Here is a 15,076-nt window from a genome sequence, read left to right as displayed (position 1 = left end):
TTTCTTTATTTTTCACTAGCCAAATTATTACAGTGTTTAAATACACACAAGTTCTCCAAATATGAGATCCTTCTACAGAATAATCTAAACAGAAGGCAGATCAGGAACTGCAGGATAAACTATGTCCCTGTAGATAGCCAATGTAACTGAAGAAACAAATGGCATCAGTTACCTTCAGTGAGGTCAGAATGTCATCTTTACAGTAGTACACATTAGTAAAAAGCAATTAGTAAAAATAGCTTGCTTCTAAGTGGGTGTGAGATTGTTCTGTTAACTGAGGTGTGCATGTGAAAACTACCTGTATGACATCCTCATTCACCTCAGGGGAGAAATGTATTGCAGCCCATTAAAAATTCTTGTAATTAAGGGAGCAAGGGCTAACAGACCACAGGCATAGCCACAACTGACCTGTCCTCTCCATATAGATAAGGGTAAGTATTGGATCAAAGATCAGCCATTTTTAGTTGTGGTGGATCTTACTTCTGCTGTGAAAGCAGTAACCTAAAAGTAAAATGTAAGCTTGCATGGTAGAAGGGAAGGGAAGCCTTAAGGTTTTACCTGAAAAGAGGAGAGTGCATGCAAATGACTAAAATTTTAGGTAATTTAAGTTGTTAGATTATACCATTAGTGGTGAAGCCTATTTTCTTGTCTTTACTCAATTCCTTTTAAATGTAACTGTATTCTTATGTTTCTTTGGTATGAAACCAGCAATCTTAGTTTTAAAATAATTCTTCTAGATGACATAGTCTTATTTTTACATCCTCAACTACATTAAAATCCTTTCCAGATATCCTTGACTCTTTCTTCTCTTTTATTCTACTTGTGTTTATTGTTTCTTTTAAAATTCTTCTTGCCCTTTCATTTATCCGTGTAAGATTTCACTTGCAGCTTGTCATGCCAATATACACAAACAGTGTCCCTGGAGACCCTGGCACATTTTGTGCTGAAGTCTTTCGTGTTTCTTCTCCTCTGTAATGTGTCATCAGCAATTAAAATAATTTAGAATTTGACCTGTTATCTGGATCATTCTGAATGAATTAGAAACCGCAGATGTCTGAGTGCTGACTCGGTTTTGGAGAAAGTCTCTCTCACAAGAGCTCTTTCTATTTTTAACGTGTCCCTTTTGCACGTTCCCATGGAAATGTACAGGCCATTCTAATCATAATCCAACATGTAAAATATTCGTTGCCTTGACAGAATATTCAGGAGTTTTTAGGCATTCTTATTTCTCTTCTCTCCTTTCGTTTTTGTCTCCCCTCTCTAGCCTGGAGTGATAGACAAGTTTACAAGTGACACAAAACCCATTATTAACAAAGTGGCGTCTGCAGCAGAAAATAAAGGATTGTTTGAAGAAGCTGCAAAACTCTATGACCTTGCAAAGGTAAATATTGTGTATGTGCTGCCTTAAATATGTACCTCGTTCACCATTTTGTTTTCCAAACATTCTCCTTGTGATTAGCAGGTTAAATTTAATCTCGGAGGTTGAATTGCCCTTATTCAAGGTGATTCTTTCTGCTGCTGTTAAAGCAGAGCCATTGGCTGCACAGGGAGGGGTTTGCAGTGAGCAAACCCAAACGGATTGCACTCCAACACGTTCTGATTTAAGACATCCTGGTTCTTGATCAGTGTGGTCTTTTTAAGAGATTGCCCCATGCATGATTTTATTCTGGCTAGTGAAGTTATTTACCTGGAGTATGCTCTTCCAATTTCATAGGTGTTGAATTGATGTCTAAAATGGTTGGGCTTTATAGTGAGTACTCTTGTTTACTTTTGAAATATATTTGAAGTAAAAGTGGATACAACCGTAGCCACTGTTTTAGAGGAAAATTAGGGGAAAATACTTTTTCACATGAGCCAGCAGCATTATGTTGCTTATAGCTAATATGACCTTGGATCTTTATGGGAAAGAGACATCTCTGAGCTTGCACTAGGCACCGCTGCCTGAGACCTTTCTGCTTTTTCAGTGAGTTCAAAACACTGAATCCCGTCATACACCTTTTATTTCTGTGTGATTTTAATACCAACAGAACCCTGACAAAGTTTTAGAACTGATGAACAAGCTCCTTAGTCCCGTTGTTCCCCAGATCGGCACTCCCCAGTCAAACAAAGAGCGGCTGAAGAACATGGCCCATTCCATCGCTGAGAGGTAAGATGAAGGGGCAGGACTGGGTGATTTGCCTGGACCTGTCAGTTCAGTAGGTATTAGTTCCTGGGTTTGTTTCTGCTGGCTAGACCGCAGCATCCACAGCAATGCATTCAGGAAGACAGAGAAGAGGTCAGAATTTCCCCTGTCCTGCTCATGATGGCTTGTAGTACAGAAACCAGAAACGTTGTCTTCAGTGGCAGGTCAGGTAAATTTACCAAGAAGCTTTATCTATAGATGAATCGGGAAAAGGGAATTGCAGGGTTGCCAACCAGAGACAGAGTCTAGTAAGGAGCAATAAATATAATGACTTGTATGTTTTAGATTATTTTTAAAGCAAAATATCGCAACAGGTGCAGAATTATTGAACACAGTTCACTTGTTTGAAATAGTATTGAGAGAGCTACAGAAATAATTGAGTTGTAACAGCAGATCAGCGAGTTCAGTAGCTGTCTGAAAACTTCATTTCACTGCTGCTTTCTTGAAAGCTAAAAAGGGAACATTTAAGAGGAGGTGTGTATATGGCCAGTGTAACCAGTGGACCTCATTTCCACAGCCTGTTACTTTAGGAAAGTACCATGTGTTTAGAAGGAGAAATGCAAGTAGCCAAAAGCAATGTCACCTGCAGTGTTGGTGTGCTAATTAGGGTACATGTTTGAGAGACATCAGTGCTCAGGATTCATTAGCAGCCAGAAGTTAGGAATAACCTGTTTCTGAAAGGCTGTAATTGCAAAATAGCTTTGGGATTTTTTAAATCGTCTTCTTTTGGTGCATCTTGTCACAGTGACTGCCACGGACAATTCCTGTATTTTACTAGAGCAAAATATGGGTGCCTGTGAGAAATGTCTTCCTGGCTTTTCCTCAGCTGTTCTGGTGGGGAGAGAACAAAAATAAACCAAGCACGCTTGCTGGCACTTCAGAATTGGGAAGACAAATACAGAAATTTATTGATTTCAGTCAGAGGTCTTTGCCTTTCTTCTTTTGACAAGCGGCATTTGCCAGTCACTGCTTCGGTCAGCCTTTCCTTCCTTTAGCGAGGCTGCGGACTGAGTGAAAATTGGTGCCTCAGTGACTTCGGGAGAGACTCATTTGGTAGCAGACATGAAGGAGAATTAAACCTATGGCTTGAGTTGAAGCTTTAGCAAAGGCCGTAATGGGCTTTATTTTGCTGCTTGCTTTGATCTGTATGAGAGCGCTAAATATTACTGTTCGGTAATGGCACTGTACAGCTGCAAACCTTCATGATTGCAAAGCCAGAACGGTTCTGATTAGCTCATCTTCTTGCCAATTAAGTGTAATACAGGGCTTTTCCTCAAGTACCGTGCAGCAGACAGTATGTAGCGACGTAGCTTTCCTCCTGTGCGTTCTGGTGATGTTTTAGGAACAGGGGAGACGCCTGACGGAAAAAGCCGAGAGGCTGTCTGGCTTCCCCCTCTGCAGCAGCACAGCGCGTAGTGGGTACCATGCACTTGACCACTCTTACTGTTACCTTGAGGACGGAGATCCTTTCTGACCTTGTGCTGTTAGGAGTGAGAGCAGACAGCCCTCCAGTTCATCTCCTCGCAAGTGTAGCTAGCGAGAGCATGCAGAAACAGCTAATCCTTTTTTAAGTCTTAACTTCTTGCCTGAAGCAGGCAGTTGTGCTGGAGAATTGTCTGCTGTAAAACAGCGTGTTAAACAGGCTTGCACAGCGCTTGCCTTGCAGGTCTCTGGTTCCTGTCAGTGTTTTCCCCATGAATGTGGGAAGCATAAACATTTAAAAGGAAACAAATTCTGGTTTTGATGGAAAACTAGAAGGGAATAAAAGTACTTTTAAAAAGCCACGATGTGTGAAAATTCTGCCTCCTGGTTAAGGAAAAATATAGCTGTCCTTTGTTAGATGCTTTCTGTCCTTGTGCTTGATGTCTCCGCGTCCAGGAATTGCAAGAGCACATTTATAAATGGTTGCTATTTTGTACAATAAAATTGTAAACCAATTTCTTTCAGGTACAAAGCTCAGGGGATAACTGCAAAGAAATCCATTGACTCCACGTTCTACCTTCTGCTAGACTTAATCACTTTTTTTGATGAGTATCACGCTGGTCACATTGACAGGGCCTTTGATGTAAGTTTCAAGAGTTCTGTTTGAAGTGCAGCCTTCCTAATGCCCTTGAAAGCCCAGAATGTCTCAAATAACATCACTTAAACCAAAAAATTATATTTAATGAATTAGAAGGTGCCGCAATACTATAGGAATTTAAAAATATGTTTCTTCCTGGTTGCTTGATAATCAGGAAGATCTTTCTGGAGCTATTTTGTAGACATTGAACAAAATATTCCTGCTGCTCAATGAGGGGAAGTGATAAACCAATAAATAACAATGAAATTATTGCTCTTTAATGGAATTAGGAGCATTTCATTAACACTTCAAAACCAGACTTTATTAATATATGGTACATAGACATCATATCTACCCTGACTCCTGCTTTTTCTTTTTGAAGATTATTGAACGCCTAAAGCTTGTACCTCTTAGCCAAGATTGCATAGAGGAGAGAGTTGCTGCCTTCCGGAATTTCAGTGATGAAGTAAGTAAGGTCTCTTAGTTTTAGCTTCCAGAAGCCTTTTGCTTTCTTAAAAGGATCTTAAAACTTTGGCATCTATCATTCTTGTTCTTTAACGGAGAAATAGGTTGGAATTATTTTGCATTCATACAAGTAGACTCTTGCCTTGCAACTTTTTGTCTGTAGTGCTCCTCTTTGGAGCACTAGAATTCTGTACCCAGAAATCCTGTCTCCATTTTGTAGAAGGCATTTGCCAATCTGAATCTCTGAACTTACAAAGTTCAATTCAAGAATTTGGAATATTGAAAACTTTCAACTGTGCTGCTGACTTAATTCTGTGCTATTAATGGTCACTGAACATTTGTAGGGTCTTTTGTTTATTTCCCTCCAAATTAGAGGAACTCATGTATTTGGGCATTAGCAGATGAAGCATAATGAAGGCTATTATTGCTCTTGAACTGCTATAACTGGAGGGTGACGCTTCTTTTTTTAGACAGTGTTTGTGTGTATTTGGGTGCTTTGGAGTTTTTTGTTTTCAGGCACTTTGGGTTTTATCTGAACTGTTGCTGTCAAACATGAAGGTACAGCCATTATGCACATCTGTCTCAAAACTCTGGTAACTTTTTTTGCCAGATGCTGCAGTCACAGCAAGGGCAATCATTAAATGTGGGACTGTTATATGAGTAAATATCATTACATCAATAGTTATCGTTGCTTGGTTTTCTGATGTCGTATTGCAAGGGTAATGATTCTGTCAACCTGCTCTTCATTGCAACATGTCTTCCCCCCCCTTCTTTGTGTAGATCAGGCACAATTTATCTGAGGTCCTGCTTGCAACCATGAATATTTTATTCACCCAGTATAAAAGGATGAAAGGCACAAGCCCAGCCACTCCTGCCAGACCCCAGCGGGTAATGGAAGACAGAGATTCGGTAAGATTATACTTCTCACTGTCTGACAAGTTTTCCTATTTCCTTTTTTCCCCTGATTTCAAGGGATTTGGCTTCAAATAACTGTGAGTCTCTGATGGTCTTCACTTTTGACTTGCTCAGTTTAAAGTCTTGAGACTAGTCTCTCATAACTTCAGCTTTGTGTAAGGAAAGGATGTTGCTCTAAATGGCATTGAGCTAATTAAGATATATTACACTATATATCCACCTCCTAGCAAGAGAAAACAAGTGTTCAGTTTGCTTCTTGGTGGGACCTTAGTTAACAGATGTGAACAGTGCAGTGTCTTTAGGAAGGCTCATGTTGCTGCCTTGACAACTGAGCTGTTGTTTTTCAAGAACCTGATTTCCACTCCTTTCATTTGAATTAGTGCCCTGATCGTGCAAAGCTGATTTCTGGTGGAAGGGCCTTGCTCGACTCCTCTCCTTGGCCTGCTTCTGTAGTGACGTGGGCTGACGTTTTCAGAGTCTCCTTGGGCAATACACCAAGTTGCTCAAGTACATTTCCTTGATGAATGGATGTAGCAGTTTGCCGGTGTCGTTCTGCTGCCTCTGCAGCAGAGTGGGCAGCTTCCAGATGCGGTGGTGCATGGTCTGGCTGCCTGGTTTAAGTAACTGACAACAGTGGGTTTGACTTAACTGCTGGAGTTGGTGCTGAAACGTTCCCCCTACCCACTGAGAGGAGCCTGCGCCCCCAGCAAGCCTCAGAATAGGTGCCACTTAAAGGACACAGCCGGATTTGCGGGCGCTCACCTGTCAACGTGCTGTGCTGGGCAGAAGGGTTCTCAGCTTAGCTGTCGTCAGGTTTGGTCTTGTAGCTCCTGTTAAGTTAAAGCTGCCACAGGCCCTTGAAAACCAAGGCCAAACCACCCATCCCCTCTTACAGATTAGGAAATGTCTACCAACTCCTTTTGAGAATGAAAACCAACCTGGGCCACAGCCAGCTTTAATCCAGGCTTTAGTCATCTGCAAAAGTGCCTTTGATCTGTAAATTGCAACATCGGTAAAAGCCTTAGTAGCGTTTTTAAATGACATCAGAAAATGAACGGCTCAAGTAATAGTACAGCTTTTGTTTTTGGGGCGCGGGCGCGGTCTGTGTGTGAGCTACAGGATCCTGCCTTGCAACTACACTTGTACTCTAGACAGGCAGAGTGGAGAAGGGTGCGTGCTGCTTAGGCTTCTTAACCGTAAAATCTGCACGTGTGAAGAAGTCCCAGGCTAATGCAATCAGTTACTTGCTCTGTGTGTTCGCGAGGTTGGCACTGAGCAAACAGCCTCAGCTCCTTGCTTTCCAAGTGAGCCATTTGGTTTGGTTTTATGATTTCAGTCCTGTGCCTTATGTAGAAGCATTTACAATCTCCATAGCAGTGTAATGCTGTCAGGTGTCATCTCAGTATGAATATTGTGACCGTGGCCTACCAGAGATGGTTGGGCTGATTGGCAGTGGGATCAGCAGCTTTGCCGGCAGGCGTTTGTGTAGAAGGAAGCCACCGTGACATCGTATCGTATCCATGGCATTGCTGTTATCCGAGTGAGTGCTCAGCGTGAGCGCCCTTCATAAATGTGCTCTGCACTCTCATCTGTTACAGCTGTGGAGATCAGCTGATGATGTACCTTGCCAAAAACCCTTGAAAGTTTTCAGTTTTCAGGCTTCAAGTTTTGTGAATCAAGATTCTGGCCCCGTGGTGGGATCTAATGGCAGCAGGGTATCAGTGGTGCTGGAGACACAGGCCTTCTGAGTCATGGATCTCTGGCTGCCGTGTGCAATAAAAGCTGTGCTTAACTCTCAGAGGGGAGAAGTGCCTGCTGTCTTGGCAGTCAGGGAGGTGATGAGAGCACAGCTATGTGACTGTAGTGTCACAAGGGAGCAGAAATCTGCTAATGGAGGATTAGCTAGAGAGAAAAAAAAGTCTCAGCCCTGTAGCTCCCAGCTGCCTAAAGATTTGCAAGTGCAGAAAAATGCCAGGCATGGGCACGTGGAAGGTAGGGTAAGAATAGCTTTAGCCTGTGATCCTCTTTTTTCTTACCCTGAAGGATTTCCCCCAAGCCTGTGGGAGCAGGGGATCTAGATCACTTGAGTTTCCCTGTCTGGGAAGCGACTTGGGTGATTTTAGTGGTAGGAAGAAACACAGGCATATCAAATGTGAGAGGGAAGAGAGGTGTTTCTTCAGCAAAATCTCCCCATTCACCTGAACAGAGGTGGCAGATACGAGCCTCTGCAGGCTGTGCTTGGCAAGAATTTTTCCGTTGAACTTCCCTGGGAGAAAGACAGCTCTTCCTTTTTTCATGGGGAAGAAAATTTTAGGAGAAATCAGGCTCTTCCAGAAGCTTTAACAATCTCAGCACATTGCCCAGTAGACAGTGCAAGCAAAAAATACCTTTCCTTGAACAGGTCTTTGAAATCCCTGGGTTTTCTCTAGATCCATCAGAGCAGACAGATTCAATTCCCTCTGTTCATCAGAAGAGTTCAAAAACGTGAGATAGTGGCTGCTCGTAAGTCTGAGGTTTATTCCGTGCAGCAGGGAACAGAGTCCCCCAGAGCAAGAACACGTGGCTCTTGAATTTGCCTGCTGGTGCCAAGCACTGCTCTGCTAGCTGCCTAAGCAGGGTCCTGCTGTAATGGGTAGGGAGCAGAGGGGCTGTGGCAGGAACTGTGTGGACCCAGCAGCAGGGGCAGGATGGAGCGGAATAATACCTCTGGAGCCCCCTGAACCCAGTACTGCTCTCTGCTAGAACGCCTCCTGTCCCGCTTCGGAGATGAAATGGGCTTTATTTAGAAATGATCAGGTTTGGAGTCAGAACTGACTTTTTATGCATTTTGTTTATTTCAGAATGAAATTACCTAATCTGTGTTTTGAGTACTTTTTTTTTTTCAATGTATATACATTAATTAGTTTGGGGAACGAAGGAGCGAAGTCCTGTCCCACTTGGCCTGATCCATTTTGTCAGATTTCAAGCAGAGATTGCAGCGAGCCCGGACTGCAGTGCTGAAAACCATGGCTGCGATGACAGCCCTGACCCAGATGCCGTGGGTGCACAACAGCAATGTCATATGCTTCACGCCCCGATCCGGGGTGGCAAACTCTCCGGAGCAGCCCGAGGGCGTTATCTCGGCGGCAAAATTAGGTCATGAAAGGAATGGAATTTTTTTTTTTTTAATTTGTGGTCTTATTTTAAATTGCAAGTGACTCTAACATTCACTAAGTAATTACAGCCAATAGAACATCTAGACCTCCAGGCCGCTCTTAACCTCTGCAAACCTCTGTTCATTCTTCCTGAAGTATTGCAACCTGTCATGTTTTGATTTTTAAAAGTAGACCAGCTCTAGTGTCATTGCTACCGAAAAGGTAAAGGGAACAGTAGCTCACACTGCTCCTAAGCCTTTCCTGGTCACAGTGAGAGTTTTTGCCTCTTAATATTTTAATTCCAGAGTGTCAAACACCTTGACATGCTTTTTCTTTTTTTTTCATCTACCACCTGTTTTGACCTCCACTGAACAGCAGCAGGTCAGACATAATTACGCGACCTCACTGTGTAACAGATTTGGAAGCAGACTAGAAGTGTTGACTGGAACTGGAACTGAACAAGTAATTTTCAGGCTCCCTTGTTAAGAAGCCAGTGCATTAGTGTTAACTGGGTGGTAACTTACAGCTAGGGAAACTGCCCCGGGAGCTGGTAGCAATTGGGTCAGTCTCAGTTTTGCCGCTTTCTCTGCTGATGTGCTGTGCTGGCGATGCTCAGCTGTGGCGCTCGAGGTAGGGAGGAGTGCCTTCCACCGCATCGCTGGCCCTGCCGTCGCTGCTCCGCCTGTTCATCCGTCTGTGCCTGGGCGGGAATACAGCGTGAGGTGGGAACCCTGCTCTGGGCGTCAGCCCAGCCACTGGGCTTTGTACACAGTCATGGCTTTCTTTCAGACAGGATGACGGAAACAGAAAATTATGTGGCTGTGATCTCAGTGCTAAAGAAAACTTATTTTTCTGCCCCATGCGTAAAGTTGAAGGTATTTTGCACAGCTGAAGCAGTAGCCTTCAGACAGTGTCCTCAAACAAACAGATGACCACCCAGCTTTTCCATTATCAGCTTCCAAAGCTCCTCTGTTGCCACTGAGTAACTGACTGGTCTAACATCCCCCTGAAAAAGGGGCAGAATTGCCCAGATGGGCATCGGGGATGGTGTTTGTGGCCGTTCCCAGCCATGTAATGGGCTTCGGTCACTTCTCCATTTGGGGGTTCCTGCTGTCAGATGTACCATCCACATCCCCACAGCAACCAAAGCTGCTTCAGCTATCCCTGCAGTCAGCAGATTAAAGAAAGATTTGAACAGTGGGATCTTCTAGTACAGTAATTTAGAGATGCTTAGTCTTTGAGAAGAAAACACTGTGAGCAATCAAAACGATCAGTCTGCACAGTTTTCCATAAAGATTCGGGCTTTTTGTATTCTTCTGACCGCTACCAGTTACAGGAATTATTTTCCTTTTAATTTACTAACAGTTTCAACAAATGAAACAAGTTATTCCTGAATTCCTTCTGTTGTTTTCTAGCCTTCTGGTACACAAGAAGGGGTTTGGTTACTTTAGGCAAAGGTCTCTGAATGCACTTGGTACATCTGCTTTCCTGGTGTTACGGCATGAAGAGCCTTCAAGGACATTGGTGTGTTGTAGGTTATGTTGGAGGCATCCAGGTGCGTGTGGCACCACCAGTTTGTTTCTGGTGCTTGTGCTTTGAGAATGTTAATGCTGCGTTTCAGCAGGGTCAGCGTTGTATTTCACAAGGTGAGAAAGAAGCCCGTTGCCCTGGGAAAGCCCGCTTCATGTGGAAATTACAAGATTGCTGCAGTACAGCAACGCCCCACATTGTTAAAAACATTTTTTTCTTGGGTAATCTTAAATAAATGGGATTTTTTTTTTTTTTAAGCAAAAAGGTAACTCAACATGCTTTTAATGGTTGGAAAAGGAAATAATTGGATTTCCTTCCAGCTGCAGAGATACATTTTCCGAGAGCAGCTCTGAGAAAAAAAGATTACATTTGCTTGTTTGAAAAGGCAAGTGTTTTAACCCACGTCTAACTCAGCTTTCATTGTGGGATTTTTGATACTAAAGGCACTGCACTTTATTTTTCTGTGTTTTAGCAACTTCGATCTCAAGCTCGTGCACTGATAACGTTTGCTGGAATGATCCCGTACAGGACGTCGGGAGACACCAACGCAAGACTGGTGCAGATGGAGGTCCTTATGAATTAGCAGAGCAGCTTTTGCCGAGGGTTGCAGCAACCTGTGCCTGTCACTAGGACGTTCAGAGGGTGGGACCAGCATCATTTTGTATTCTGTATTTTTGTTGATGGAAATAAATTTCTTTGATTTCTATTTGGTTTTGACATTTTCATTTTCACTGATTTTTGTGTTTTTCTGTTTTTATTTGTTTTGTTTCAAATCTGTTTCTATTTAGAAAAGTCTTCTTGAGTAGTTAATGGGCTGTGCAGAAAAAGAAGTCATAGATTGGCAGTAGGGAGGTGAAGGAGCAATTTATAGCAGAAGAGCAAATGGAGAAGAAAACTTTGATGTAAAGCTTGCTGAACTTACAGCTTCAGATGTTTAGGGGGTTTGGTTATGAATGCATGTTTGGTGTTGGAACTGTGTTTATGGTACACCACGCAGGTGACACGCTGCTGCCAGTCCGTAACGTTGTCTTGCGTGGCCTGCGTGTCCACGCAGTGCAAGTGAGCTTGTGTGCTCCAGAGGCTCCTTTGTGCTTAAACAAGTTTCATCTCTTGGGCCGGTGTCTCAGGTGTGTGTGCAAATCCTCGAGCTCCGCTGAAGCTTTTGCAGGAGCAGCTGGGATTGGAAACAAGTAGATTTTGGTAGGAGAGATTTTTGTGATTGATACATAGGTTTTCAGCCAGTTGCATTCAAAATGATCCCATACCGAGTGTGAAGTAAGGACGCTGACCAGAGAGGTCCAAGTGTGGATGCATTGGGCATGGGTCGATGTTACCGTTGGTTTAGAGGGGAACCTGGGTCCTGTTGAAGCGAGGGGCGTTAAGAAGTGGTTAGCTTTAAATGTTCTGAGCTACAGCTGCATCGGTGTGAAAGCCCGGGGAGCTTGTTGTGTCATAAGCTTTTCTCTTTAGTGTAGCTGCCCATCTTTGAAATGAAATGGGCAGAGTGTTGGTTGCTCTTTCTGCTCGCTGCACACACACACTGCTGTCTTACCCTCACGCCGTTTGTGGGATACGGGAACGTGAGTGGTTCTGGGTACTGAACGGGCAGCAAAACCTAGGGGCTGATCTCAATCTTCGTGTGTTGATGGCTGTTGTGGGAGAGAATTAACCTCCGTTTTGCAATGTCTGAGTGCATAGAGGGATGTTTGACAGACTTGATGACAATTTCCTCATTACTTTTTCCACCAGAAATGTTGTAGCAAAAATTTTGTCAACCGTTTTGGACAGGAAGCAAAGGGATGGCTTCCCAAGCCCCCCAGACCCATGTCTTGTGGCGTTAGAAAACTGGCTGCTGGGGCTCCCAGCCCACAGAGCTAGGGGTTGTGTCTGGCACTGAGCGATCCTGTAGCATGGTCAAGATCGTTTCAACTGAAGGCTGAAAGAGACCTGGACAACACCCTGCAAGGAAAGGAGGTTTGGTGAGTTACCAAGGAGTTACTTGGGGGTGGGAGTTGAATTGCCTAACAAAATGTCAACAGGTGAGTGTGGAAACCTTTATGAGCTCTTAACATTTCTGGCATATTCGTGTGGGAATGCTTCTTGGTATGTCTCAGTTGACAATTCATCCAATCCCCTAGAGAACAGGTTACCAAAAAGTAGGTGGCAGAGCAAGGTGTCTTTCCTGACGCTTGCCGGCAGTCCTGGTTGGGCCAGGGTTGCCCCACGTACGGTCCTGCAGGGTAAACCCCACTCCTGTGGTTGTCTCACTGGCACTCGGCCCCTGTCCTGGGGCTACTCCTAGCATCAAACTGCCTCACATACAGAGAGGCTGGCGAGTCCGTACCTGTCCTCAGGCATCCACTGACCCCAGCAAGAGAGGGACAGCATCTGCCGGAGTCTATTTGGGAAGGGCGAAGGCCGCCTTCCTTGCTGTAATTCCCTCTCCACCCTCCACCTTCGATCAGGGACCAAAGTCCTTTGGGGCTCAGCTCTTGCCGCTGCCATTTGCAGGACCTCGTTCTCCTGTCTTTTGCCCATCCCCTGCTCAGCTGAGCTATCATGCTGCCTCACTGGCATGTTTCTGATGCCAAGCGTTGAGCCTAGGGACCTACAGCAAGTTGCCCTTTCTCTGCCCTTTGAGGACGGCCGTAGCAGATGCTTTCTGGTGCTTCTCAGCCTTCATGGATGTTAGTAAAAGAGAAAATTGATGGCCGTGTGCACTTTACTCCCTTTGTGCTCAGTGATTGTGACTCCAGCCTCTGATCCCTCGTAAGCTAAGCAGAAACGTAAATATTTCATACTTTCAAAAGCCAAGATGGTCTTTCCCTGATGGATGGACAGAGGAAGTAAGCCCCAGGGAGTCAAAGCCCTGAGACTAACCCTGGAAAGGTAAGACCCAGCCCTGTTTCAGACAAGCTGTGAGAGGTGGTGAGTGTAACAGAAGGTGCCTTGGATAGTTGGAATTTAATTATTTCTTGTTGAATGCCTCGTGATTTTTTCTTAGGTCTGTGCAGGTGGTGAACGTTGCAGCCCATCCGTCTTCCCCTGTTCCCAAGAGCGGCAGATTCCAGCTCTGCGCCTAGGCTTGGCTTTGTCAAACCTGGCTCTCCTCCGCACGACTTTGAGGGCTTTGCTGCATTGAGGTAGATGCTGACACATGTACTGGTGCTTTGCTGAATGAGGCACCCCCGTGGTTTTCCAGATGTCACTGTCTTCTCTGCAACCCCACACTTACTCTGCTGGAGAGAACAACCTGGTTCTGTTCCCTCAGAATTTGGGATAATTCCATCTCCTTTTTCCTACTCTGAGACTAATCCTCACCGATAAAGATCCTCCAGGTAGATGAGATGCATCCTAAGGGTCGCACACTAGTTTGAGTCAAGTGCAGCTCATGCTTGTGTCGCTGGAGGAGGTTTGAGGAAGAAGTGAAAAGGAGTGTGTGTGGTATTCTGAACCGGTGTGGATGCAGCAGAGACATGCGGAGTCTCCAGGTCTGTTTTCCAGGGTTTGCGTGGCTCGTTGGTAGTGACATGTCCACAAGTGCTGCGGTGTCAGTGTAGCAGCTCTTAAAGCTTTACAGTCAGCATGTCCTTCGATGACCAAGGTCTGAGCTGATGCGGGCTGGATTTGCAGGGGTATCCAGAAACACTCACTGGAAACTTCTGCCCTATGGTACCTGTCCCGTAGCAGGGGGGGAAAGGTTAAAGTTCTGCACAGAGGTTAACCATGAGCTACTGGTAAAAACTAAACTGAGCTAATGGAAGATGATCAGCTCGTGTGAGGACTAACAAGTTTTCTGCCAACAAGCAGAAAAACTGCTGAAACATGCCTCAAGGCCCCTTCCTAAATGCTGTTGTGGAGCTGGTGTCAGTGAGGCCTGTCTTCTCAGCTCAGTTTCTTTGGTGTTTGTGGTTTGTTATCCCCACAACAACATTCATTCTTGTATTTTCACCGTGGTGCCTGCACTGTTACCCTGGTGTACGCTTGGCTTAGCTGGTTGTACAGTCAGGTTACTGCCTACAGCCTGCGAGATCCGTTCCTACTCCTCTGCCTTTTCTTGGATTTCCCCACTGACTGCACATTCTGCACCTTGATCCTGATTTTTTGTTTTGTTTTCCAGACTCTGTGACTGGAGCAGACCTGCTAAATTAGGTGGCTCCTCTGCTCTCCACCATGGTCTCCCACCACTGCTGCGTTTGTCTAAGACAGTGCTTGGGCCTAGTTGCTTCCAGGAGCTGAAGGAATTGCATTCAGCAAAAATGAATTTAATTAATTTTTTTGTTCTTGTTACTCTTTCAACACTTGTCTCCCCAACCGTAATAAACCCCAGCCTTTGAAGGAAGCAAGCTGTTTTCCTCCCAGCCTGGAGGGAAGAAGGGGATATTGGTAATTCCAGTTCTGTGTCCCTGGGGTGGGACAGTGCTCAAATGCTGCCACTGTTTGTGTCCCTGTACCAGCATTTTTGTCTTGTTTCTGTCTGGGTCTGAAGCTGGAAGGATGGAAATGGTATCTGGAAGAGTAGGTGGGAGATGTCCCCATTGGGTAAGGTTGCCAGCAGTTGCCTGAATAAACACCTGTCTTCTCTTTCCAGGCTTCCTTCCCTGCAGTGCTGAGAAAATGAGTCCTGCCCCGCATGATGGGTTCACTGAGCCTCAGCATTGTTTGTGTGGCCTGTGTCACCCAGGGCAGTAGGTTCCCTCTTCCATGGGAATGGAAGCAGGACAATTAAAACTTCATTAAAGGCCTGTTGCGCTTTGGCAGACTAAGAAGCCATATGTAAAGCATTGCACC

General features: G+C 44.7%; 1 protein-coding gene across 2 annotated transcripts in view; it reads left to right on the top strand.

Moving 5' to 3' along the window:
- Positions 1-10,956, top strand: part of NUP93 (nucleoporin 93) — a 76,509-nt gene extending 65,553 nt beyond the window's left edge. Inside the window, exons 16-23 of one of the 2 annotated variants that reach the window (XM_086469641.1) lie at positions 1,265-1,381; positions 2,028-2,146; positions 4,130-4,247; positions 4,624-4,707; positions 5,487-5,615; position 6,411; positions 8,588-8,658; positions 10,758-10,956. In XM_086469641.1, coding sequence (XP_086325767.1) covers positions 1,265-1,381; positions 2,028-2,146; positions 4,130-4,247; positions 4,624-4,707; positions 5,487-5,615; position 6,411; positions 8,588-8,658; positions 10,758-10,868 — 750 coding nt within the window. In that variant the 3' untranslated portion in view covers positions 10,869-10,956. The remainder of the gene's footprint in view (positions 1-1,264; positions 1,382-2,027; positions 2,147-4,129; positions 4,248-4,623; positions 4,708-5,486; positions 5,616-6,410; positions 6,412-8,587; positions 8,659-10,757) is intronic. The other variant, XM_009950563.2, reaches the window with a different exon arrangement.
- The last annotated feature ends 4,120 nt before the right edge of the window (positions 10,957-15,076 follow it).

This window comes from Leptosomus discolor, chromosome 8 (assembly GCF_034619465.1).
Source record: "Leptosomus discolor isolate bLepDis1 chromosome 8, bLepDis1.hap2, whole genome shotgun sequence".
NCBI lineage: Eukaryota > Metazoa > Chordata > Aves > Leptosomiformes > Leptosomidae > Leptosomus > Leptosomus discolor.
This window is presented reverse-complemented; position numbering and strand designations above follow the sequence as displayed.